This window comes from Helianthus annuus, chromosome 14 (assembly GCF_002127325.2).
Source record: "Helianthus annuus cultivar XRQ/B chromosome 14, HanXRQr2.0-SUNRISE, whole genome shotgun sequence".
Classification (NCBI taxonomy): Eukaryota; Viridiplantae; Streptophyta; class Magnoliopsida; order Asterales; family Asteraceae; genus Helianthus; species Helianthus annuus.
In genome coordinates this window covers 160,581,999-160,608,191 of record NC_035446.2, presented here as the reverse complement: position 1 = coordinate 160,608,191, position 26,193 = coordinate 160,581,999, and the positions used below count along the sequence as shown (strand labels likewise).

The following is a 26,193-nucleotide window of genomic DNA, read 5'->3' as shown; positions in this document are numbered from 1 at the left end:
CCTTCCTATGAGGCTCTTGTTGAGCATCTAACTAGCCCGCGCGGGGTTAGTGTGCCCATTTGTTCCTTTATTTTATGCTAAGTGCTGATATCGGAGTTTCTTGTGGGCGAGGCCTCGCGAGCAGAAGTGTTGTAGCTCGCGCGGCACTCTTGGTAGGAAGTTTATTAAAATAAGGAGTATGGTCTCACGCGCAACCTCAACGGAGGTTTACGCGGCTTTTTGGGACCATACCCCTTCATGACCACACTCCGGCGGCCGCTGTGGTATCGATGACGACGGTGCTTTATCTACTTTAGGGTGTTTAACCAACTGTCCAAAGCTTCCATTACCATTCCTCCAACTTCACGTCTTCGGTGTTTATCTCCAGTCCCAGATCCCAAAATCTGAGTGTTTGCCTGCCATTCATTTTTCATACCCACGGGACACCATCACTTCCACCCTTGAACCCACCGCTGCTTCGCAAGCCAAAAATCCAACATTACCACTACAGTTAAGGTAAGTTTTTGTTTCCTATTAGTTAGCAACATAACACATTCACGTGCTTACTAAGATTCATGATATCCAATGAATTAATGATTTTGACTGATGAATGAGGGTTTTTATTAATGTGTTGATGATCAGTCTTTTTTGTTAGGGTTTTTTCCACTTAATTTGGTAATTTAATGCAAGCTCTGGAGTGCGTTGCTGATGTTAAAAAGGTATAATTTCTGTTTTTTAATATTAATGTTTATTTTATAAGTTGGTGAAGTGGGTTTTGTATGGTAACCATGTTGTTTGTTTGGGACGGGCATTTTTTAGTTTTTCGTCTTCCATATCAAATGGATATGGTGGCATTCTTTGGATGCAAAGGTCAACTGCTTTTGGTTTTTGTTACAGTTAGTTGTAAAAAATCGTGCTTACCCAATCTATGTTTAGGTTACTGATATTGCACTTTTGTGTTCTATTGTTATAATCTGATGTGGAACACTTTAAGGAGAATGTGTAACATGAAAATTTAGGCAATTGGAAACGTTGGTTCCTGGCCTAATCCACTTATTCATAAACCTGGTGTATGGATTTTGCCTCCAAAAAGGTGAAATCTTAATTACAAATGTACATACTTTTTGGTGTCTTTAAAAATCTTTATTTTCAGTATTTATTTCGATTGATCTCATATGCATCTCTCTCCAAAGGTATGAGGAAATCAAAGCTTACCACATGCAGCATTACTAATAAAGTGATAAAGGAATTTGGTACATATTTCTATCTTTTTTACACTTCAATTTGATAAATGTTTTTTAGATTTCTTATTTATACTTATGGAACTCCTCACTACTACTGATAACTTTGAGGGGGCTTCATCTATGAGATATCGCAGTCATTCCTTGATAAATCTGGATATGACGCCCGGATGCTATACAGTTTTGATCTACATACATCAAACTGTCTACTACTCTAATGTGCATCTCTTTATTTTTGTTATATTGTGTGGTTATACTTACGCCCAAAGAAAGGGAATTAATGTCCTTGCTGACATTGATGTTCCTGCCCATGCTCGAGCTCATAATCCTTATATATAAAATCGGACTGTCTACTACTCTAATGTGCATGTCTTTAGGATTATTTTCCTAAGCTACCATCTGACGCATACTACTCTGACCTGCAATACGAGTCACCATCTTTCTCTTAAGAACCATTAAAGGGCACTGCTTTTGAACTTTGCTTTGAGCCTCCAAAACGTTTGAGCCGGCATAAATAATTTATGTTATTGGAAGTTTTTGAAGAAAAATCAAAGTGGAATAAGGGAAAATAGTAAGAATATTGATGAAGAAAGTAGAGGGTGATGATGAGGAAGAGAGGTCTTCGTGGCTTGATTTGACCAAACTTTTCTTCTCTTTTTCTTACATCAGCCTGTTATGAACGACACTAGCGTGGCCCAGCCCATTAACCAACAACAACCCAGACGTGGTACTCGCCCCATTCAGGTACCCAACCATTTGAAAGATTATGTGGGTCCGTCCACCTCAGCAAGAAAGAATTAGGCCAGGGAAGCATGATGAATGCATGTATAAGGAGTGTATGAGAGAGAGAGTCAGTTATGCTAGTATTTGTTAAGTTGTGAGTCTCTTCTTCCCACCCCATTCTCTCTGTAATTTCTCTCCTCATCTTATCTTGTACTCCATTTCAGTTTGAATAAAATTCCCTGGTTTCCCTTATAATTTCCCATTTCCATTAAGTTTGCACTTCATTAAGTTAAAAACTTTTCTTCTCTTTTTCTTACATCAGCCACTATTTCCATTTCCCTATATATTTTTTGGTTGAAGCCTTAAAAGGATTGAGAAGCCCAAGTTTTTTTTAAATAACTATTAAATTGTGCCACTTGAACATTTTTATCAATTTTTGGGAGCTATGAAAAAAAGCACTTCAGCAAGTGCAATGAAGAATGTACTTTTAAAGCTTTCATATGTTTACCAGTGTGTCAATTGTGATTACTTTCATCTTCAGCCGATTGGAAGCACCCTTTCTAAGGTATCCCTCTTTTAAAAATCTTAAACGTGTAAATTTTTAACTTTCTTATTAGTTATCGTCTTTTTGTGAAGAATATCGGTGTAAGATATCTTCCTGGGTTCGGGCCGGGGGTCCAACATTTATGCAGTGAAATATAACATGGACGAGCTCCTTTAATTACGCCTTGGATAGCTCCTGTTTTCTCATATTTTTTATTGCATTTTTGCAGGTAGGTTGGACTTCTATTCTTCTTTCTTAACAAGCCTAGGGCTGAGTTAACATACCTACTACAGGTATGTTGCTTAACTACTTCAGTGATTGCAATTTTAATTCAGGGAATTTGTTGTCATAACTCTCTTTTGTGAATTATGTGAACCTGAAAGCAATGATTCATGTTTATAACAAAATAGGCAAGTATATTTGTAATTTGGCAGTTTTTTGTCTTCATAGTGAAGTTCAGGGTTAATGAGGTGTTATGAGCCATTATTGGAAGGTTATAAGTTGTAACAACCAGTGTTTAGGCTAATTAATGAAATATTTAGTTGTGCATGAGCGATGGATCCACTTGAGAAAACGGACACGCCATATGCTTGTCGGTACTATGGTGTGTGTGGAAAGCACGTAACGAATTAGTATTCCACCAGATTAGATGGTCAGTTCAGAAAATTGCGGGTGAAATTAAGGCCCTCAGTTTTCTATGGGTAAAGGCGAGGTCAAAGCAAGAGGGGCTCGACTGGGAAATTTGGCGCGGGTTTTATGTTCGCAGAGTAGGATGGTAATTTCTTTGTTTGTTTTGGTTTTGGGTTTTGCTGTGTTATTGGTGGCTGTAGGATTGATCTGTTTGTTTTGGCTTTGGTTTTTTGTTGTATTGTTAGTGGTTGCATGCAAGATTGATCTGGGGAACCTTTTGTAAATATTTGGTTAGTAACATTCTAACCAGTTGTGAATAAAAAATTTTGTTGGCCTTCCAAAAAAAAGTATATTAGTGATAATGACCAATTATACATATTAAGTAAAATTAACTAAGCGTGTTGGTAAGTTTGTGTCTGGCTCGGGATTTCAATTCCATCCAAGGTTCAAATCTATGGGTCAGATGTTGCAGCATAGCCTCAATCAAAATATGTTGATCAAGAAAAAAGAGATGATTTACACCGCTTTTCTTTATGACTACTTGGAGAATCTGGATTCGAAGGAACAAAAAAGTCTTTAAATCCAGAAATGTCTCGGGCCACTGGTGTTGTAGATGAGATAAAAGAGGACAGTTACTCGTGGATGGCGAAAAGATACAAGTGTGCAACCTTAAGCCTATAAGATTGGAGCAAGTTTGAGAGAATCGCCTGTTGACTCTGTCGGTTTTGGGCCCCTTTGGGTTTTGTACTCTACATGCATTAAATGCTTCCTAAGTCTTTATGTTTGTTTTCTTCTTTGAGTGAATAAAAGCTTGCTTTGGTTGGTAAAAAAGAAACTAATTGCGTTGGTTTTGTAACTTCATTTGATACGTTAAGCACCCGTGGGGTAGAACCGATTATTTTTTTTAGGATATGATCTAACATGATTAAGTTGAATTGTTATTCACCATTTTCCCTGTAATATTCTTTTGAGGATAGGATCTATCATCATTAAGTTGAATTGTTATTCACCGTGTTCTTTGTAATAAGTTGTATGAATAAATCATATGAATAAAACGCCTCGCTCACACAATGTAAAATTTACTGGCCCGCAGAGCAACGCCCGCGGGTCTAAATTCTAGTTTCATATAAGTTACAAGCTTGTCATTTCAATCACTTGCTACCTTTAAAGGAAAGCAGTTATGCGCCTTTAACTTAATAAATTTGGTTTCCACTTATAACTTTTGTTCTTTAGTTTTTATTATATAAAAACTACATACGATATAAATTTTTATTTCTAGACGGACCAACCTAGTACCCACAAAAAAAATATTAATTTTTTTTAAAAAATACGTTTACATGTAAAACTTGTTAAAATTCAGGTCTCACCTGCCGCTATAATAATAAGTAATATTAAAACACAACTTCTCAGTCAGCGAGCCCTGTCGGCCACAACTGCGAGTGGTGCCGATAGTGGCTAATATGGGTTGGTAATCTCTGGTGTCGGGTCGCAAAGCTACATCATAGGTATATATCTCTGCTTTTTCTCCTATTTGTTACATTTTATTTCGTTTTTGATTGTTTTACATATTTATATTTTATAGCTTAATACTGGCTTTTACAGTTTCATTCGCACATAGATTCCCTGCCACAATTCACGATGAGGAAACCCTAGTTCATAAGTACAATGGATAAGTTTATAAATTTTAAATTTTAATATATCAAAATTTCCGAAGTTATTCTTTTAACATGTTTGAGGAGTGACCGAGAACTTTTTATATTGATTTATATATTGATGCTGATGATATTAACCTTTGTTTAAAAATATATATTTTGGCCCATGATAAGGTTGTCCAAAAAGCTCGCGGTTTGTAGTTCGCTTGAAATTCGTTCGGATTTAGCTCAGAAAAAGCTCGCTCAAAATGGCTTGATTTAAAACTGAGCGGCTCAGCTCGGTTAGAAAGTGAGCCTAGCTCAGCCCGGCTCGTAAACGAACCTGATTGGCTCGGTTTGGCTCGCTTGGTAGCTCGACTCGGCTTAGCTCGGATTATTTTACTTATAATATATATTATAATATAGTGGAACGTTAACGTGCAATGTTCCTTAACATGCGATGTGTACGATATTAAATCAAGCATGAACAAAAACACATAATCACGCATGAACAAAATCAGAAATCACGCATGCACAAAATCAAAATCACGCATGGGCAAAACCTAATCACGCATGTTATAAAAAAATTACACACGTTATAATTTCCTATCATACGCATCATACGTTAGGGAAAATTGTATCTTACACTTTCACTTATAGTATATTACATAAAACTAATTATTCTTTACATGTATTTAGTAATGTAATTTAATATCTATGAAATATTTAAAGGTTGATTATTATTTACATGCACGCATCGTATGCTAATGAACTAATGTTGTATTTCGTTGATATTTAAAACTTATTTTGTGTTGTTGAACTTGATTTTAGTTTGTAATGTATTATGTTGAAGTTATTTTGAATTTGTTCTTTTGAAGTACTGAATAATATTATAGACTACTGATTTTAAGAGCTATTAATTAATTGTTCTTTTAAAAATCGAGTCAAACCAAGCCAAGTCGAGCTTAGATTTTCAGCTCGGTTTCAAATCCAAACCGAGATCCCTAGCCAGCTTAAGATTTTCAGCTCGGTTTTAAAAAGCGTTGGTGTTTGGTATACCTCGTACACATTTGATATTCACAGATATTCTGATTTGTAAAGAAAAAAGGATAACATTAAAAAAACATATATCCTTTTTGGAAACACATGGCCTGATAACCCGACCCGACCTGACCACCTAGATTCTATAGCCCCTCACAGAAGAAAACAAAGAACACACAGATTGGTACAACACAGAAACCACCAGTAGTTGTTGAGTGTACAACGAGAATAACAAATGTTGTCTGATACCACCCAGAAGCAGTAGTAATCACACCCCCTTTCTTCTTTATTCAATCGATTGAACTGAAATCAGTCGCTAGGGTTCAAGAATCCCAAGAAATGTGGACCATACCTTTGGGAATCTCAATCTCTCCCAATTTCAACAAGTTGCCCCTTTTCTCTCCTTCTTCTAGGTTTCCCCAATCTTCTCTCTCTCATCACATCTCCAGATCATCAGGTACTTTCTATCTCTCTATATGTACATATCTTTTTATGTATCTATAGGTTCATAGTCTAATTGGGTATTATTCTGATCCGATGAAATTTGTTTATTTGAGCTTAAACGGTGTCAGGTGTCTTTATTGTGTTTTTAATGATTTTGTGAATTGGGTTGAACGAGAATCATGTGTTGCCCCTAATTTATTTTATGGGTATGCTTGAAATTTTTGCAAGATGTTTAATGATTGGTGTTGAATTGAAAGAATAATAGATTCATGTTGGGGTGTGTAGAGTTTGATATTGAGGATCAAAAACTGTTTATTTTTAAAAAGAGGTACAACTTTGGTTTTGATGATGATGATGATGATGATGATGATGATGATGATGATGATGATATTGTTTGTACCTCTGATGTTATCACTCCATCCAGTGAAATTTGAGACATTTCACCAAGATAGATAGATAGCTTAACCGAATAACCGAGATTGTTTTAAGTATTAGTGGATCATCATTTTAGTTGCAAGCAACTGTTTTTCAGTATCTTGTTATTTTGGCCCTAGAAACCAACACTTTGGATACCGGAGTTGATTATTGTGACCTCAGGCTTACGGTTACGGCATATTCGTAATTCCATTGGACACGTGGTTGATTATGGTTGTTGGTTTATCTGTTAGATGTATCTGAAGTACATCAGTAATGACTAATATTATGAAGCAAAACTAAACTGTAATAATTAGTTATGGGCAAAGAGTTAATCTTGGCTTGGATTACAACTTCTCCGAAAACAGAAATGTTATATTTATTGTATGATACCCGAAAAAAAGACAAACTTTCTACCAAATTTAGAGCATCATTTACCAAATCTTCTAGTTAAAAAGTCATCCATTTGACCTCAAATGTCAAAAGTCTACCTCTTTAGCTTTTTTAATGATTGTTTTTCTTACTTTTCGATTTTTGATCACCCTTTTCTGATTAGAAATTTTTGTAAACGTCTTATTTTGTCTAGATACGACAGGGATTTGCAAAGCGAGTCAAGCGGTCGAAATATTTCCGATCGTATCCCCTGAAATCGTTGTTCGTGAGGCAAGAATCGAGGATTGTTGGGAAGTTGCGGAAACACATTGTAGCTCCTTCTTCCCTGAATATTCATTCCCATTAGACTTTGTTTTAAGGCTTGATAGACTACTTGCACTCGTTTTTGGATTATCAGTACCAAATGGTTGTAGAAGAACATGTTTGGTTGCTGTCACCGGTGCTTCCGAAGATGATACTTTCTGTATCGGTGATGAAGATCTTAAAATAGCCGGTTTTGGTGCAAAGATTAGTCTGAATAAGGGATACGTTGCTGGAATTTTGACTCTAGACACCGTTGCTGACTTTCTTCCTAGAAAAGGACCTCTTCGTCAGCGAAGGTGAGCTTCTTTTCAAAGATGATGATTTTACCTTTTGTGGTCAAAGTAGTTGTTCTTTTTATCATTAATGACATGATTTGACAGTTTAAACTTTAAAATTTAGTGCCAATGGGGTGGTGGTCCATTGGCAAAGGCAATGCCTTTAAACACCTTGGGGGGAGAGGTCTTGGGTTCAAGTCTCACAGACGACAGGAGTAAAGAAATTTGCCGTCCAAAAAAAAAACTTTAAAATTTTGTTATTGGTAGTATTTCTTTCCTATGCAGTTAATATTGCCGATATATCACCAATATATTGGTTATCGATCCCCTGGTGAGATATGGGTGCAAAATATCGGTACCGATATTATCGGCGATATTGACCGATGTGGTGATGTATCACCAATTTTCCCGATATCAGTACCTTTCTTCATAGTTCTACACTTCTACCATTCTTAATTGTTAGTTTTTAAGTCTTAATCAGTTCCTACTTGCTACAATTGTTAGTGTTTTGCAAGTTGCAAAAGGTTAATTTGTTAATGGTAGGAGAGTATACTAAATTGTTAGGGTTAAATTGCTATCTATATAAGTTCTGCAAGATATTAAAATTACCAATATCCCACCGCGATAACCGATATCTCAAATATCGGTCCTTGACCGATATTTGATTCTTTTACCGCATTAACTGCATAGTTCCTTTCATACGATATAACCATTAGCATAACACTGTTGTGGCCTTCTTTAACCCCCTCTAGTTTTAATTTGAATCTTATACGATGCAGGATCTTAATGATGATTCTTTTGACCAGAATCATCAAATGTTTCACCAATACTAATGGCAAGAATATCTTGAATGTTGGTCACATACTACAAATCAGAAAAGTTATAATACATCAGTAATAATATGGATGTGTTATATATTTGTATATTGATTATTAAGTACTAAGTTTGAAATGGAACACTATATAGCTCTTTGAAGTGTAACAAGTTTTATATTGTTTAATCACGAGTACTAAGCTTGAAATGGAAAACTATGTAGCTCTTTGAAGTGTAACAAGTTTTATGAGTAAATTACAGGTTTTGTCCTTTATGTTTACATCAAATTGTAGGCGCTGTCTTTTTGGCCAAAAGCTTACAGGCGGTGTCCTTAACCTTTTAAAATCTTGCACGTTTTGTCCTTTAGGCCAAACCTGGTTAGAAATCTCAGTTAAAAACTGTCATGTGGAATACATATGTATATTTAAAGCTTGTATTCATTATTTATTATTAATTGTAATCTATGTAGCACGGGGACTCCATTTATGTGGCCGTACCCGTATCGGGTACTTGTCGGGGACGGAAACACCATGGGTACTCGTCGGGGACGTTTCCTAAACGTTTCCAATGTCGGGGACGTATCCGGTAGAAGTATCTAGCCCGTTTCCATTTAATTTTAGGGTTTTAACCCTTTCAAATTCCACAACCGGCTATTAAATAAATAGACCTATCATATTCGGCTTCTCTAATCTCTAAACTCTCAAGTCTCATTATCTCTAATTCTCTACCGATTGCCGATCTCTCACTAGATGAACCGGAATTTGAAAATGATTTGATTATTGATAATTAATTACCCATGTAGTATTTTTGGAATTTGTTTAATATATTTTTATTTTTTTATATTTTTGTTTGCCTTACCCGTATCTTGAAATTTTGAGTTATGCCGTTCCTCGTTCCCGTATCGTCCCCGTACCCTGATCCCGTACCCGTTCCAGTGCTACTTAGATTGTAATGAATTGTATTTAAAATCAAATGGCAGACAAGGCTCCGTTTTGGTAAGGAAAAAAATTCCGATATCGGTTCAATACGAGTTAATCATCAGAACGATACGAACTGTTCATCATTATTGCTAATTGTAGTGAACTGGGATCAAAATCAACGGGGCAGACAAGGCTCTGTTTTGGTAAAAAAAAAATCCGGTATAGCCAACGGCGTCGTCTACAGTCAACGCATCGTGACTGCTCCGGTTACCTACAAAAAAAAAGAGGGAATTAAAAAGAAAACCCCCATGGACCTGCTGTACGAGGAGCAGAAGAAGTCGACATTGAAGCCTAATCTGATGAAACTGCGGTTTACGGCGGTGGTGGTGATTTGAGATAGGTTTTTACGAATCTCGTTTACGACCGTAATTGGAGTTTTTGTACCAACAAACCCTGTTTTTAACATATTTCATCCATCAGTTTCCAGTTTTGGGATCTTTTTCAGGTTTCTTAGAGATGAACTAAAGATGAGGGGATGGCGGTGGTTGTTATTGATCGCAGGTTTAGAGTGAGAGGGAAATTACCATTTTACCCTCATGTGCATTAAGGGGTTGGTGAGGGTTATAAATGGCGAAACAGAAAGGATTGAGAGGGAAATTACCATGACAGTTTTTAACTGAGATTTCTAATCAGGTTTGGCCTAAAGGACAAAATATGTAAGATTTTGAAAGGTTAAGGACACCGCCTGTAAACTTTTGGCCAAAAGAACAGCGCCTATAATTTGACGTAAACATAAAGGACAAAACTTGTAATTTACTCAAGTTTTATATTGTTTAATCACATGTGATTTCATGTTTTCAGGACTGGCATTGCGTACGTGTCAAATGTCGCAGTTAGAGAAAGATTTAGACGAAAGGGAATAGCTAAAAAGCTGATAGCAAAAGCTGAAGCGCAAGCCATAAGCTGGGGTTGTCGGTCCATTGCGTTGCATTGTGACCTAAACAACCCGGGTGCCACCAACTTATACCGAAGTCAGGGTTTTAGAGATATCAAGGTACCCGAAGGAGCCAAGTGGCCGCAGCCCAGAACCTCGCCTGATATGCAGTTCAACTTCATGATGAAACTCCTCCATAAAAACCGAACCAGTTAGATTCGTTTGATGCACCACTAATGTTTGAAAAGGTAAAGTTAATCGAGCGAGTCAAGTATAGCAACTGTTGTATATTTTCATAATCTAGTACTTGCTTATTCATGTAAGATAAATGGAAATTCTGTTTTTTTTTTCCTTATATTTTTGAAGAATGTACATTATCATATTAACTTATATGTTTCAAGATTGTTTTTGGTACACAGGACCTATATAAACCGTTTCTAACCATATTGTATATAGCTATGCCTGATAATTGTGTCTCATTTTTCAAGAGATGAAAAATTATGGAAAAGACAATTATTTATAGGTTTTATGATATCTGAGTTTGGTTATATATTATCACATTATCAGTATATATAGCTTTCAAAACACAAACCACAAATAACCCCTTATTACAAAAAAAAAATCGCCAAAAAAGTTATTTTGTAAAAAAAAAAGAAAATAAAGAAAACTCGAGCTTCGTTACTGTTGTACAAATTTCGCCAATGCTGAAACATCCAGAGCTGAGAACTCATTTACAGCCGAAAGCACTGCTAATCCAAGTTTTACCGCATCCTCATTACTTGGGGCCTAAAATTTTTAATATGTTTATTCAGATTTTTTAATATACGGATAACTTGAAAAAAAAAATTCATGACATGACTTGTAATTTACCTCAATGTTAAGGGGCAAAACAGGGTCATGAAGCGAAAGTCTCAGAAGAAACCAACCACCATAACCGGAAACCCGAATCCCTTCATAGTTAACGGGAGCTTTTTGAAGCTTAGGATCCGATTCACTTTTATTTTCCAAATGTTTCAACACTGCTTCACCGTATTCACGAAAAGATCTGTAAAACAAAACTACTTGATAATTTTCAAATTTCTCAAGGTGTATGTGGTAATTATGCAACTTATAAAATACTAAATTGGCATACCCTCCTTTGAGATCTGAATGATTTTGATCTATTTTTAATCTAAGCTCAACAGCAACACCTGGTTCCTGCAACTCATCTACCAAATCAGTCAAAACTTTGCTACCGCCAGTTTGACCCGAAGCTCTAGCCGATGCAAGCTTGTTTAATAGCTTGACCTGCAAGTGAAGTACAATAAAGACAAAATAAACTTTACTATCACTCAACGTTTGACAAAAAAAAAAACATGTTTGGTAGATCAATAAAAAAGAATACCTACCATGAGATATGCACCGTCATCAAGCCAATGATTCTCCTTGAGTGCTCCATGGCCACTGGTCTCAATAGCCAAGTGTGACTCCTCACCAACAGAGTTCTGTAATAGAAGACAGGTCAGCATGACAGTAGACTGATCTGAACATGCTTTAAAATTGACTAAAACGCCATTCTTGTCCCTGAGGTTTGGCCAGTTTTGCAACTTTCATCAAAGGTTTGTTTTTCCGCATCTGGATCCAAAAGGTTTGAAATCTTGCCATTTTCATCCGGCTCGTTAACTCCATCCATTTTTCTCCGTTAGGGGTATTTCCATCTTTTTTTTAACTTTAAGGGCAATTCGGTCTTTTTTCAGGGGTATTCGGTCTTTTTACATAAAGTGAAAAAGACCGAATTGCCCTTTAAGTTAACAAAAATAACGGAAATATCCCTGACTTAATGGAGAAAAATGGATGGAGTTAACGAGCCAGATGAAAATGGCAAGATTTTAACCCTTTTGGATCCAGATGCGGAAAAACAAACCGCTGGACGAAAGTTGCAAGAACAAAAATGGAATTTTACTTTTAAAAATTATCATTGTTTTTGATAAAATCATTAACTTTTGTATGTTGAGTCATACCAGACGGATAGCTTCATCGATGACATTTTTATACCCTCGTTTGAACCGATGGTGTTTCCCCCCTGCAAGTATTTGGAAAATATCAGCACATTGTCAAATCTAAATTGATCCACTTATCTATAAACAATATCAAGAAAACTTAATTTAGTAATCGAACAGGCACTAAATAATCCGATAAAACACATGAACCCATTTTCTTACCTAGTTTTTTCTCAATGAATGTCGTAAGTCCGTCTGAAGTAACACTGTCAGTGACAATAGTAGTTCCAGGGTGCTATTAGGAGCAAAGAAAACCTTTAATTAAACTTCAATTCATGAAAAGCAACTATACATTATGACAGGTTAAAAAAAACTTACTTCCTCTAAAACAATAGCAGACATTAACGCAATTAAACGATTTCGATTAAACTCACGACCAGTGGAATCCACAGCGGCAGATCTGATTCAGACACCATCATCGACAAAATTACATAATGCCCAAGAATTTCTGATAATAGAATTATTTAAATATTAATAACCTATCGACATCCGTGTCAAATATGATCCCTAAATCAGCCTTGTTATCAAGCACTGCTTGTGTAATCGCCTTCATTGCTGCCTTATCCTCAGGGTTAGGAATATGATTCGGAAATAAACCTAAACATCAGTCAATGTAAGTTGAGTTAATCCGATACAAAATCCAAATTAGTTTAGAGTCAGTTAATTTATTACCATCTGGTTCTAGAAATTGACTGCCAGAAGTAACAGCACCTAAAGGCTCCAGCACCTTTCCCTGCAATAAAAAAAAACAAAATTAAACTAATTGACAAATAAGGGGCTGTTTGTTTAGCTCTTAGTGAGGCTCTTACTAGTTCAGACCTCACCTCTTACTGGTTCAACACTTAATTGTTTAGACTGTTTGTTTCGCGAGCAGATGTCTGAATGATTCAAACATTTGCCTCTGAACGGTTAAGCATTATACTGAGTCTGAATGGTTAAGACCTCTTACCTGAATTGGTCTGACATTTGTCTCTGAATGGTTAAGCATTATAGTAGCTCTTAATGGTTCAGACCTCTTACTGGTTCAACACTTAATGGTTCAGACAGACCTCTTACTGGTTTAGCACTTACCCATTCAGAAGTTGCCAAATAGCCCCCAACTCATGTTTTATGATTTAAAAAAAAAAAAAAACTTACAGCAAAAAAACCACCAGCTCCATTTCCAGCATCCACAATTATATGAAATCCTTCCAACGGCTTTTCTGGTAAACCAAAGCAGGGGACAAAATCAAGATGACGAAACTGCCCCGTGAAAATTAATAAAATAACCAAGATGGGTACCTATGTTTCCGGAAGCTTTGCGAACAGCTGTTACAAGGTCAGATGAATATACAGACATGTAGTCAACTTTACTGATGGACAGCGAAGCCTTTTTTTCAGCCTCTTTTAAAGATTCTGGGGTAAAACCGTTGTATATGTTTGCGGCACGCTCTAGAATGTCTTTAATGTCAGCTTTCCCTAGCCCTCCCGCATTAGTAAAGAACTTAAATCCATTTCTATTATAAGGAAGATGGCTTGCTGTCAAAAGAAAGAAACGTATGATGTGTAAAACATTAAAACGTAAGGTGCATAACAATGTTCTTTCAAGATTATATAATACTCGGTTCCAGTTATTTTACCTGTTATCATAATAGCTCCATCAACAGGACATAAAATGTCCTCGTTTTTGGTCAATGTACTATTGAACATCGCTGGTGTGGACGCTAATCTACACACAAGAATATATATTAAAGGAGTTTGAGTAAATTATATCCTGAATGAAAAGCAAACATCACAGAATAAATGATATTACCCGTAATGCACAACATCAAAATCCGCGCCAGCAATTCCCCGAGAAGCTGCATCCTGAAACCAGCAAATCAAGCCTTTAAAAACACAACACACAAATATATAGCATTACACATGCATATAAATGGAAAAAGTGAAGTTATAAAGTTCATCAAAACCAACAAAAAGTTCATTTATAATTAAATTAGGGATTGATTACTTGATACCTGTAACTTTTGTGCAGAAATCCGAGAATCATGACCGATAGAAATTTTGAGACGTTTAGATGCATCAGCCTTTTTCTTATCTAATAGCCATGCAGCAAAGGCAGCTGCTATGGCTTGTGTCACTGGCTCTGTTAAATTAATAGGTTCTCCAGCAACACCATCGACAGCAACACCACGTATATCACTGTGTTAAGTTATGTATGTAAATATAGTTAGGCCTGTAAACGAACCGAACGTTCATGAACTGTTCGTGAACTTGTTCGGCGGGAAGTTCGTTTATGTTCGTTTATTTAATAAACGAACGAACACGAACAAAAATATTTGTTCGTTTAATTAAATGAACGAACATGAACACACATTGTGTTCGTTCGTTTATGTTCGTGAACATTCGTTTATATTCGTTCATTTATGTTCGTTTATGTTCGCTTAAATTTTAGTAGATACATAAATAGTTATATTTATATAAATATTAGATTTTCTAACTAATTATATAAATATAACTAACTAGTAATTGAGTTTTCTAGTAATAAAAAATGAAATTTTAAAATTTTTCTTATAGCGTAACTGATCACTTAATATTTTTATAAAATAATTGAACCCATTTATCTTGGAAGATAAATAAAAAAAACCCAAAATGAGTGTATAGTCTTGGACACACGTACAACTTTTGAAGCACAAATTACAAGTCTTCAAATCATGAACAAAGATCTAATATAAAAAACAAGACCCATTATTCTTAGAAGATACGAATAATTTCAGTATCTATGAACCCTAATTTAGATGTGTTTTCGGATGAACTGTACTATATTAGACTTGTTTATTTGTGTTCACTAATGTTAAATTATGTTTGTTTATATTTGTTCAATTACGTTCATTTGCGTTCGTTTATGTTTTGCTTAGATATGTTAATTTATGTTTATTCATATATGTTCAGTTTTTTTTGTTTATGTTCGTTTGTGTTCGTTTATGTTCGTGAACTGTTCCTTTAGGCTTAAACGAACGAACAAAAACGAACACGAACATGCCCGATTTCTTAATGAACAGACACGAACAAAAAAATGCGTTCGAACTTCGATTATATGTTCGTGTTCGTGTTCGGTTAAATTTAAATGAACGAACACAAACATGCCTATGTTCGTGTTCGTTCGGTTCGTTTACAGGCCTAAATATAGTAAGTAGCGAACTAAATTGCCTAAATATACAATAAACTTCGTGTTCAATTTACCTGCCATTTTGAAGTTTGAGAAAATCTACTTTTCCAAGTGATGGTACTACAGTAGCTGATGGCAAAGCTGTAAGAGAAGTCTATTAGAAACCAAACTTATTGGATAAAGAAAAAAACAAAAGCGGAAAAACACATGAAAACAATCATAACTCTTAAAATACACAAATTGAAGTTTAAATCTTTATATCCTATGTTACTCATTCTCAAACATAGATGTACATGTATAACTAAAATATGGACTAAAGAGTATCTAGATGCATTATAATCACTCATATCGTTATTGTTTATCTTCCGAAATGCCAAAATCGTCTCTCCCTCTCGCCATTTCCACTATACACTATATATTTGCAATAGATATTAATCTGGATAGTAAGAGTCTAGAACAGACCATTGCAGTAAACAACTCTTTTGCTAATGTTTGACATATTATGCAATTGCATGGCCGAGATTCCCGTCCATGTAAGCTTCCTTCCTTTAAAGAGAAGCGAGTTGTTTTTAAATCGGGCACACTGGTCCCTTCTATATAGGGAGCCAAACTGCCTATTTTGTTGGCAGCATTGTGCACTTGGTAAATTTTGAACAATTTTCCCTGTCATTTCTGCATAAAAGATTTGGAGTTTTATCAGATTTCATATTAACAGTATTCCAAGTAAAAGCCAGATTCCGTTAAGTGGTTATGTTTGTCTGTTTTTTTTTATTTTTCTCAAATTACATTCCGTTAAGTTCCAATGTCTGAAGTTTTGTTGACATTGAACCGAAGTTTAATCAGAAAAGAAAGTTTAAACTCAAATCTGAATTGCTACTAACATAAAGCTACGTTCAAGATCTAATACAAGTCTTACAAGATCAAAATCCCATCACCCTCTATTGCAACAAGTCCAATAACCATGAATAAGTGACCAACTACCATTTGAGAAGAACTTTGTACTTTCTCATACAACAAACTAACAATAAGATCGAGAAAGACTTGTTACAGAGTCTTTTAGAAGCTAAACTGAAAACAGATGAACAATTTGCGACGAAATTCAGAGAGATAAGGGAGGAAGAATGAAAAACATGAGCTGAAGAACAACAGAAGGGAGGTATGATTTTGGAAAAGAACTATAGCAACCAAGACAAACAGCTGCTCACATAATGCCACTACTAACAAGGTTTTACTCAAATGCAATCTTAAGGATAATCACGATATATATTATCTTGCAACACGCATCTGGTCTGTAATCTTTATTAGGCTATGTGTATTGGTTCCACTAAAAAGTAAAAAGGGTGGTGCCACGTAGGCAGGAGTGGTTTCATTAACCACTTTCACTAAAGTGTGTAATGGTTTCACTAACCAACTTATATGAACAAACAAAAATAAAAATGAGTGTGTCGTGGTTGATTTTGATTGGGTGAAAAAAATAAAATAAACATGGTTTGTGTGTGAGTTGCGTGCCCCACACTCGCGCCCAAAACGCCCCAGGGGCGGTGTCCCATGCCGCGTGATGATGTGGCGTGGGGCGTGAGCCCATTACACCTAAGCAGTCAATAGCGGTGTTATAGCGGTTAGCAGACCTCAGGGTGTGTAGCGGTACAAATAGCGGTTCCGCTATTAGCGGCGCTAAATACCGCCATAGCGGTACTATAGCGGCGGCCTATGGCAGTTATAGCAGTAACAGCGTTTGATTGTGTTAATTCTTAAATTAAATACTTCAAAGTTACTATTAGTATTTGATTTGCAACAGGTTTTTGATAATGGAATGATATTACTATGAATTTTGATATTACTATTAATATTTTTCAAAGATATATAAAAATACATAAATTATGCATGGTATAAAAATTACCGCTATATCACCGCAATAACACCGCTATAACCTATATATCATATAGCGGACCTTGACCGCTATTCGATTTTGGACCGCTATAACTGCATAGCATTACACATAGTCTTAAGAGAAAGGCAATCAAATGCGACAAAAAAGAACATACAAAGTACAAACCAGAGAAGACAACTTCATGCATTGCTTATTTATTAACCAGCCTAGTTTTTTTAATATCAACCTAGAAAATCCCAAAAAGACTTCACCTAAGCTATTACTGATCTTCCTATAATTCATCATATATATTTAGCTTAATAGCTTATACTAGAACTCCGTCGATAACAAAACGTACTCATGTGAGATCAAGAGTCATGGTTTGACTTTTACCATCGAGCTGATCATCACTGATACACAGAACATTGAATTCAATCAATTCAACACACACACACACACACACACTGTGGCTACACTAAATTATGTAACAGTAATGTTATTACTCTCCTAGAACTCCAATTAACTATGCTTCAATCAGATCAATACAAAAAATATACTCTTAAAACAACATAAAACTCAAAATCCTGAATGGCTATTCATTTGTGTAGTAAACAATAATCGTTTTCTTCATGTAGTTACCAAACCAAACCAAACCTTGATTTTGTATTCCAAGTAATTTACAAGTAAAGTCGTTAATTCTATCAGCCGATCTCGAAAACGTTTACCCTACCTAACAGATCAATCGACCAAACAAAAACCATAATATTCAAGTATGATGGAATTATACGAGCCCTAGTTCTGGCTAATTAATTTCGGCCTTTCGGGCAGATGTATAACTGTATAAACAGAAAAGCATATACGTATATATACACAGAAGAGAGAAGTAGCTAACCTGCCATTATAATCAGAGAAGTTGTTGTGTGTTGGTGATATATAGAGAGATGAGAAATGGGCGGAGAAGCTGATGATGGGAACAAGAAGAAGACAATAGCAGAGGAAGAAAACGAGCGACACAAAACTAAACTGTGTATAGCCACTTTAGCGTGCGATGCACGTGCGTCATATTCTCCGAATCTCCAAGACTCCAACCCTCTCCTCCCTCACCTACCCTTTCTTTTTCTTCTGGGTCTTGAGTTCTTGGCCCGATTCGTACGAATAAACAGGCCCAAATCACACATTTGCAAAAGTCAAAACGAAGGTTTCAAAAGGAGTCCCAAACACTCCCTTTTTCTTCATGATAAGTATGTTTAGTAACAATGTGTAACTAGATTGTTTCCGTATGCCGGGCGTTACGGCGGCTACGCCTTAGTTGTTTATAGCTTGTGACACGTTATGTGATATATAAATCATATGAAAATGTGTGTCCCGACGTATTTGCTCTAAAGCTTTGCAGTTGTAAAAGAAACGGAATCGAACCCAAGTTGGTTCATTTAGTAAGCATTCCACCTCGCCACTACACCACCTTTACCTTTGCATCTAGACTTGGCGGTGTCAAAACATACAATAACTCAAATTTAGAACGTCGAATGAAAACGTATTATATTTGACCCGACTCGTTTCCGAACACAGTTTACGTCAAAGCGTAGAGCATAAAATCGTATTATATTTGACCTGACTCGTTTCCAGAAAAAAAACTTATGTCGAAACTTGAATCTATATCGTTTACGTTGAAACGTGAATTTATGTCGACACGTATATTAAAATGTCAAAATGTAGACCAACTGAAAACATATATAAAAATAAACATGAAAACGCATTACATTTGACCATGTTCGTTTTCGAAAAAGTTGAAGTCCAAGTCGAAACATAAATTTACACCGACACGTACATGAAAATAACGACGTGGGAAAATAGTTTTTTGTTTTGTTAAGAATGAATATTATTAGGGGTGAATTTGAAAAGTTGAAGCTTAAGGGGGTGAAAACAACCACTTTATAAAGTTTTAGTGGACGTATGAAGTATAAATATCAATTTTAAAAGTTTATGGGTTTTTTTGTTAAGTTCAAAACTTTATAAGCCGTTTTGTCTTTTTCTCAAAGGCTATTTTAGTCAAGTTAAAAAGTTGATAGGCTGTTTTGGTCAAATTGAAAACTTGAAGGGTTGTTTGTAATTTAATTCCACCGACCTTTTGTTTTAAGAATATAGTAGTAATAATGCCTTATAGCAATAAAATGACCTTAACATACAATAACAATGATACATGTGTTTTGCATTTATCACCTACTACATTTCCAATAAAATATATCAAATATTTTGAAATGTATCAGATATTTGAAATAGGTCTCAACTAATAAGAAAGTTTATTATTTTGGACTATTATAACCATACCTATCACTATCTTTTTTAGTTAGTAATTATGAGTTTTGTTTAAGAGAAGAAAAATATCGGAGCTTATTATCTGTTGTAGAGAAACTTTATACGAGTTAAGGTTTACGAGCGAAAGAGATGGAATAGAAAGACGAGGCTAATTTGTTGGATAATGGAAGGAAGTAGAAATGTGCTTGCAAAGATCATAGGAGGTGACAGAAGTAGAAAATGGTTAGAAAAATAAAAAGGTCACGTAAAATACGAATTTAATAAGTTACTCTTCATATACCACACTTTTTACATGTTATATTTAATATATAATAGATGTCTATAAAAAGTCTTTAAAAATCACATTTTTGGCGCACATGTGCCTTTTTTAAGTTAATACATAAAAAGAAGTAAAACTAGATTCTAATAATCTCAGGACCTATTGGTCAGCTTTAATCCCAAGTTAGGAAATGTTTATAAATAATCCAAGCTTTGAACATAATTTTTTAAGCAATCTCGAACTAACTAAAAGTTAATACAACTAGTTTTTGACTTTGTTGACGTGGACTGCCACATAAACAACCCATGTCATCAAAACTTTGATTCTTTTGTCATACAAGCAGCCTACGTTAAAAAAATTAAATGAGTTTAACTTTTAGTTTCAGTTGGTATGAGATCAGCCGATGGCTGAAGAAAAATGTTCAAAGTTTGAACTTTATGTAAACATTTTTTAAGTTGGAATTAATCCAGGTAAAATGTTAAAGTTTGGATTGTTATAATCTAGTTTTTTTTAATTAAAAAAAAAAACTTTACAAAATATTTTTTAAGAATAACAAATCAGAAAATGTAAAGTTGAAGGGGTGAATCTGGAATTCCATGAAACGAGAGGCCCTCCACCGCCTTGAATTTGGTATTTATGTGACGGTCATAAAATTAGAAATTAGGGTTTCAAAATACGCTCGATACACCCAATCGAATTGCAGGAGAAAATCAATCAAAGATCAACGAAGATGATCGAGGTGGTGTTGAACGATCGTTTGGGGAAGAAGGTCCGTGTGAAGTGCAACGACGACGACACCATCGGCGACTTGAAGAAGCTCGTTGCAGCGCAGACCGGTACCCGTGCTGACAAGATTAGGATCCAGAAGTGGTACAACATCTACAAGGATCATATCACCCTTAAGGACTACGAGATTCACGATGGCATGGGTCTTGAACTCTACTACAATTGAGTCTGTAGTTATTATGATGCCGGTTACGTAAGTTTGATTTGATGAATGATAATAATTATCTGATCGTGTATGAATGAATAAATTTTGAATTGTGCAACAGTTGTTATGATATATGCTTGTAATTGAAATTTAGCTTTTTTTATAATTTGGTTGCTGAGTTTTAACGCTATGTGTTCTTAGTTTATTTCTTATTTTATTTTTTATTTTTTTGACTGCTTAAAGTAATTAATTTTGAGTCACCATGTGTTTGCTCTTTTAACCGTTCAGGTTATGATTATTTGTGTGGGGTTTATTCATCTTGAATGGTACAAAAGATTAAAACTTGGTTCATTTGCTGATCACTTGATCTTATTTTTTAACACTTATTCCATTTTATCCTTTCAAGTTACACTGTTTTGGTGGGAACTATGGCAAATATATATGTTAATATTTGGTAAAGTATTAAGTATGTATGTAACTGGACTGTATGTTTCTTGAATGTGGCTAATAACAATCTCTAGCTCAGCTGGTGGGTTGGCTGGCTGTCTCCATTAGAGGCGCTGGTTCGATCCCTGGCCGCTGCAGGGTGAGACATCCGGGTGAAGGCTCGGCTCGTGATTCATCTCGGGGGCGAGGATTTACCCATTCCACGGGGTTCCCGCGCATCAGAGGTGTGCTACACTTTCTAGCGGTGGTCGAGTAGACATAGCTCCGAAAGGGTGGGTTTACACGTGGAAAGCAGTTAGCCGTTCAAAAAACTATGTAATGCTTCAGTTATCTAACCAAACCAAACATACACTGTAATTTCACTCATAGCATAGCTTTTGGGGAGGGTGTGATGGGGGCAAACTTACCAGTTTACCCCTGTCTCAAGGAATAGAGAGGCTGCTCTCGCTGAGGCTCACGGCTCCATGAAAACATTCCAGGTAGCGATAAAAATATAACCATACAATCATAGTTATTAAAGGCGCTAGGCGTGCTCAAGGCGCATAGGCCTCGCCTAGGGCCTAGGCGTAAAGCGCAAAAAAGCAAGGGCCTGAGAAAAATAAAGCGCATAATGAAAAAAAAAATAAAAAATATATTATGTATTTGAAAAAGAATACTATTATTTAAATAAAATAAACAAAATCTACCATGTAACACTTTATATCATTTATTTAGTACCAAAAGTTCAAAAATATTAGTGTATTAGTGTAAAACAGTAGTTTTCATTAGATAAAAGTACGGATCTGGCTAGAATCTTTTCGGGATTTAGGAATCTCGTCGGAACGTGCACCTGAACCATCACCTGGAGAAGTAAAGCGCAATTTCCTCGACTTAAGGCGCAACTGCCTCGCCTCGCCTGAAAAATGAGCCTAGGCGCCAGAGGCGATGGCTTTTAACAACTATGCATACAATCTATAATGCTTCAGTTGCATAATCTTATGCTTTATGTTCTCTGACTGGTTTAGATTGTCTTAGTTGCTTAAATGTAGATGCTTGAGCTTTGACTTGATTGGGCCTTTAGAGCGATAAGCTAATCAAATTGGTTGGTTGTTCGGTGTTCATAATAGGGTATAAGAGTTGCACTGAATTAGTTTGACATGTTATTGAATTTACAGTACATTTGTGCCTGCTCACTTCTTTCTAGTACAGAATTATTATGCTGGGTTCATTTGTTGTTCACATGATTCTCGACTTCAACAACTTCATGTTGTAATTTCTTTTAACTTGTAGGTTGAAAACTTGAAATTATGTTGATACATTAGCTTTCCAACGGTAAAACCACTAAATGTTATATGTAGTAGCAATTTAGGCTATGAACATACCTGCTGCTGGATTTCAGTGTATCTTGCTTCGGGTAAATGTGTTGATTGTCAGTAATGATTCTTCTTTTGTATAATGAATTGGAGTTACCCATGGTTGTTTTGACCTACTAATGGTTGATATGAGGATAGATCATCTCCCTTACAGCTAGAACGACATATGTATCTATCATTCTATCTTGTTATTTTCTTTGGATTTTAGATGAAACTTTAAGGTAAACTATTTACTATCACATATGATACTGTTTGTAAGTCGGTGTTATCTGTTATGAGCTCTTATTGAGATGGGGGCTCATTCGACGATAAGACAATAGATTGTGTAGTTAGCGATTTCAGCTTTGACTTAATCTTGTTATTGAGCAGAAGTAACAAAATTGATAAAAGACTGCTAGTTTTTGTCTGCAAAATTTCTACTACATATGTTGTAAATGTAACAAAAATTATAGATAGATTTTGACCTTATGGCTTTCTTTAACAATAGAATTTACTCTGTAGTTAAACTATTCTTGTTTGAATTGTTATTTTTTATCTGGCTTTGTGACTTGTTTGAGGTCAGGGCATAGTTGTTAAAAGCCATCGCCTCTTACGCCTAGGCCCATTTTTCAGGCGAGTCGAGGCAATTGCGTCTTAAGTTGAGGCAATTGTGCTTTAATTCTCTAGGCGTAGATTCCAGAGAGTTTCCAGCCAAATTCTCTAAATTCCGGCAAGATTCTAGACAGATTTCTACTTTTATCCAAGGAAAACTACTTTTATACACCAATACGCTAATATTTTAGAACTTTTGGTACTAATAGATGATATCAAATGTTATATAATAGCTTTTGTTTATTTTATTTGAAGAAAATTATTTTGTTTATTTTATTTGAAGAATATTATTATTTTTCTAATACAAATTAATTTTTTTTCATTGTGTGCTTTTTTCTCAAACCCTCGCTTTTTTTTGCCCCTTGTGGATAGGCCCAGGGGAGGCCTATGCGCCTTGAGTGCGCCTAGCGCCTTTAATAACTGTGGGTCAGGCTATCCATCATAGGTCTTTTTCATTGCTTTGAAGGACTATCTCTTAATCTTCTATTGGTCGGATATCACTTCCTGGTAATTGCAATCATCAAATGTGTTAATTATGGTGTTTTCTATGCTTTGAAATTTTTTTACTTTAAAAAAGTTTTATAAGTGCTATGAAATCCAAGTAAAGGTGATCACAGACCCAGCTCCTTCTAGGCCACAAAGTTCACGTTCCTTCTTACTTATCATCCATGATTTTGTGAGGGTCTCGTTTTTTAAGGCCGAGGCGTTTCTTAGTTTCGATTGTTGTTTTATCGGTTTGACATGCTATTGAATTTACAGTACAGTTGTGTCTGCTCACTTCTTTCTAGACAGTACAAAAATTCTTTACTGGGTTCATCTGATGATCAAATGATTCATGATTTTAGCAACTTTTCATTGTGGTTCTTTTTAACGTGTAGGTTGAAATCATGCCGATACATTAGGTTTCTAATTGATAAAACAACTAAGTATTATATGTAATTGCAATTTAGGCTATGAACATACCCGCAGCTTGATTTCTGTGTATATTCTGCTTTGTTGGCGAGAGAAAATGTGTTGATTGTCAATTGAGTTGATTCTTTTAATCAAGTTTTTGTTAGTTCTTGATGTTAGGATCTTGGAGTTATCCAGTTATCCTGTGTTGTTTTTATCTGTGCTAATAGTTGGATTAGGATAAATCATCTTCCTTACAGCTAGAACAACATAACTATCTATCTTGTTATTCCCCTCATATTTATATAATATTAAAGACAAAGGTCGGTGGACCTTTGTCTTTTACCTCCTCAACTTTTACACCGCCTCACCCTTCATCATATACACACCCCCTTATTTCTCCCTACTTCTATTTCCGCCTTCGTTTCCACTCGACTGAAACATATAACTCAGATCCAAAACCCTACATCTCAACCAATTTCACTTCAAACAATCATCTCATCAATCACAACCATCACACAAACGATCAATCACACCGGTGTAAACTGTTCCAAGTTGTTCCAAACCTAGGGTTTTATGGTTAGGGTTTAGGAACAGAGCGAACGATGTGGAACAACTCCGGACTGGAGATGTGGAACAACAACGGAGCAATTGCTCCGCCTGGAACCAGTGGAGGACCGCCGCTAGCACCGCTGGGGACTGGAGGTGTTGGTGGCTCGATTCCGCCACCGCCGGCTGCTCAACTCCTAATCTTGCCTTTTTCCTTCAGCCAAACCTCTGTAACAGCTTCAGGCTAGGTAAGATTGCCGCTTAACTTTTTTGCTTTTTACACGATTCTGGTCTAGATACAGTTTGCGTTAGTGGATTTTTATGAAGAGTTCCCGAGATAGTACGTTACTATAATATGGTGATTCTTTAAGTGAAGCTTTGCAATGGGTTTCTTTGATTTTGATGGATTTGTTGCAGTGGAAATAAAAATTGAATATTTGGGGTTTTGTTTCATGTAAGGTTTATCTGAAATACACTTTGAATATTTTGTGGTTTTAAGTTAAAGATGTGGGTTTGAAAGTTTGTCCTAAATGTGTGTTGTGTTAAGTCCTTAGTGAGGGTTTGAAGATAGAGAGTGGGGGATGGTAGGTTCCAGAATTGGGTTTTACTCGGGCAGGGGGGTTTTGTTTTGAAGCAAGTGGTTGATTGATCGGAAGCATTTTTTTGGCCCAAAGATTGGAGATGCACATTCCAAAGTATATGATGGCAAATAAGTTCTTGATTTAATGTCATGTTAATGTGGTGGTTTGCGTCAACCGGAAGATGGGATTTTATTGGTTCATGATATTTGATAGTATGATATTTGATAGTATATGTTGCCTAATAAGTTGTTTGAATGTTGTTTAAAAGTGATTATCGTAATTTGAAGATCGACATTAAATAAAATGTAATATTCGTAACCGCTATTATGAAATCCCAATTTTAGTTATTTTGATCTAAAATTCCTTAAAGATTGTAATTTTTTTGTGCTGCATTCAAACTGATTCAGTTTTCTTTCAGGATTGTATACATTTGTTCATACAGAAACCAAAATGTTGCGATTAAATTATAAATAAAGGTGATTCCACAAGAGAAATTGCAAACATTACAGGATGTCATGGGCAAGAAATTGCAGTGCTATCTAAAGTTGAATCCCATAATTATTAAAGGTAGTGTTTTGATATCGTCGTAGCAAAGATGGAGTATTTTGATCTTGAATGAATATCAAATCTTAAGTGCAACTTAAATAGAAATGCCGGTTATTTTAACGTGTATGGTCCCTGCTATTTTTTCCCATGGCCATTCAGCTTTTCTTTTTGGTTTCCTTGGGTCTCTGTGCAGTATTTATATGCTTTTTGGCTGGGTGTTTGGTTGGGATGATTCACAAACAATTTCTAATCCATTTCTTTTTATTTTTTATGCTTCTACAAATAACTGATATTACAAAAAACAATATTATTGCAATATTAATTGATTAAAATGGGTGACTTTCAACCTGACCCTTTTGACCCGTTCATGTTTTAGCTTTTTTTTATGATC

The 26,193-nt window shown here is 35.6% G+C and overlaps 3 protein-coding genes and 2 long non-coding RNA genes across 7 annotated transcripts; 4 read left to right on the top strand and 1 right to left on the bottom strand.

Moving 5' to 3' along the window:
• Positions 1 to 244: 244 nt before the first annotated feature.
• On the top strand, positions 245 to 4,057 carry LOC110904665. The gene is made up of 3 exons (XR_004879735.1): positions 245 to 495; positions 635 to 2,508; positions 2,717 to 4,057. It is a non-coding gene; the product is annotated as an uncharacterized LOC110904665 (long non-coding RNA).
• Positions 4,058 to 5,908: 1,851 nt separating this feature from the next.
• LOC110904664 lies at positions 5,909 to 10,729 on the top strand. 2 transcript variants are annotated; one of them, XM_022150508.2, is made up of 4 exons: positions 5,910 to 6,246; positions 7,234 to 7,350; positions 7,438 to 7,639; positions 10,213 to 10,729. In XM_022150508.2, exons 1-4 carry the CDS (start codon positions 6,129 to 6,131, stop codon positions 10,499 to 10,501), a joined length of 726 nt encoding a protein of 241 aa, XP_022006200.1. In that variant the 5' UTR covers positions 5,910 to 6,128; the 3' UTR covers positions 10,502 to 10,729. The 2 variants fall into 2 exon arrangements, with proteins under 2 accessions (XP_022006199.1, XP_022006200.1); XM_022150507.2 differs by having other exon boundaries at positions 5,909 to 6,246; positions 7,234 to 7,639.
• A 28-nt stretch (positions 10,730 to 10,757) lies between these two features.
• LOC110904663 (phosphoglucomutase) lies at positions 10,758 to 18,458 on the bottom strand. Of its 2 annotated transcripts, XM_022150505.2 has the most exons (17): positions 18,232 to 18,449; positions 15,932 to 16,141; positions 15,544 to 15,610; positions 14,319 to 14,502; positions 14,117 to 14,169; positions 13,944 to 14,032; positions 13,606 to 13,842; positions 13,462 to 13,526; positions 12,997 to 13,057; positions 12,804 to 12,921; positions 12,643 to 12,724; positions 12,487 to 12,559; positions 12,286 to 12,347; positions 11,674 to 11,769; positions 11,418 to 11,572; positions 11,156 to 11,330; positions 10,758 to 11,071 (listed from the first exon to the last, which is right to left on the bottom strand). In XM_022150505.2, the coding sequence occupies exons 1-17, from the start codon at positions 18,236 to 18,238 to the stop codon at positions 10,964 to 10,966; spliced, it is 1,842 nt and encodes a 613-aa protein (XP_022006197.1). In that variant the 5' UTR covers positions 18,239 to 18,449; the 3' UTR covers positions 10,758 to 10,963. The 2 variants fall into 2 exon arrangements, with proteins under 2 accessions (XP_022006197.1, XP_022006198.1); XM_022150506.2 differs by lacking the exon at positions 15,932 to 16,141 and having other exon boundaries at positions 18,232 to 18,458.
• A 2,108-nt stretch (positions 18,459 to 20,566) lies between these two features.
• Positions 20,567 to 21,035, top strand: LOC110904661 (ubiquitin-like protein 5). The gene has a single exon (XM_022150504.2). It carries the CDS (start codon positions 20,645 to 20,647, stop codon positions 20,864 to 20,866), a length of 222 nt encoding a protein of 73 aa, XP_022006196.1. The 5' UTR covers positions 20,567 to 20,644; the 3' UTR covers positions 20,867 to 21,035.
• Positions 21,036 to 21,778: 743 nt separating this feature from the next.
• LOC110904662 lies at positions 21,779 to 25,924 on the top strand. Its single transcript, XR_002572691.2, has 2 exons — positions 21,779 to 24,923; positions 25,675 to 25,924. It is a non-coding gene; the product is annotated as an uncharacterized LOC110904662 (long non-coding RNA).
• Positions 25,925 to 26,193: the final 269 nt, after the last annotated feature.

What these genes read in the sequence shown, in the direction of transcription:
- LOC110904661 (XM_022150504.2), top strand. Translation starts at nt 20,645, where the DNA reads ATGATCGAGGTGGTGTTGAACGATCGTTTGGGGAAGAAGGTCCGTGTG.
- LOC110904663 (XM_022150505.2), bottom strand. An exon ending in CTCAAACTTCAAAATGGCAG is followed by an intron (nt 14,503 to 15,543) that starts GTAAATTGAACA and finishes AACTTAACACAG; the next exon opens with TGATATACGTGGTGTTGCTG. An exon ending in CAAAGCTTCCGGAAACATAG is followed by an intron (nt 13,527 to 13,605) that starts GTACCCATCTTG and finishes TTGGTTTACCAG; the next exon opens with AAAAGCCGTTGGAAGGATTT.
- LOC110904664 (XM_022150507.2), top strand. Translation starts at nt 6,129, where the DNA reads ATGTGGACCATACCTTTGGGAATCTCAATCTCTCCCAATTTCAACAAG. An exon ending in TCACATCTCCAGATCATCAG is followed by an intron (nt 6,247 to 7,233) that starts GTACTTTCTATC and finishes TATTTTGTCTAG; the next exon opens with ATACGACAGGGATTTGCAAA. An exon ending in GGACCTCTTCGTCAGCGAAG is followed by an intron (nt 7,640 to 10,212) that starts GTGAGCTTCTTT and finishes TCATGTTTTCAG; the next exon opens with GACTGGCATTGCGTACGTGT.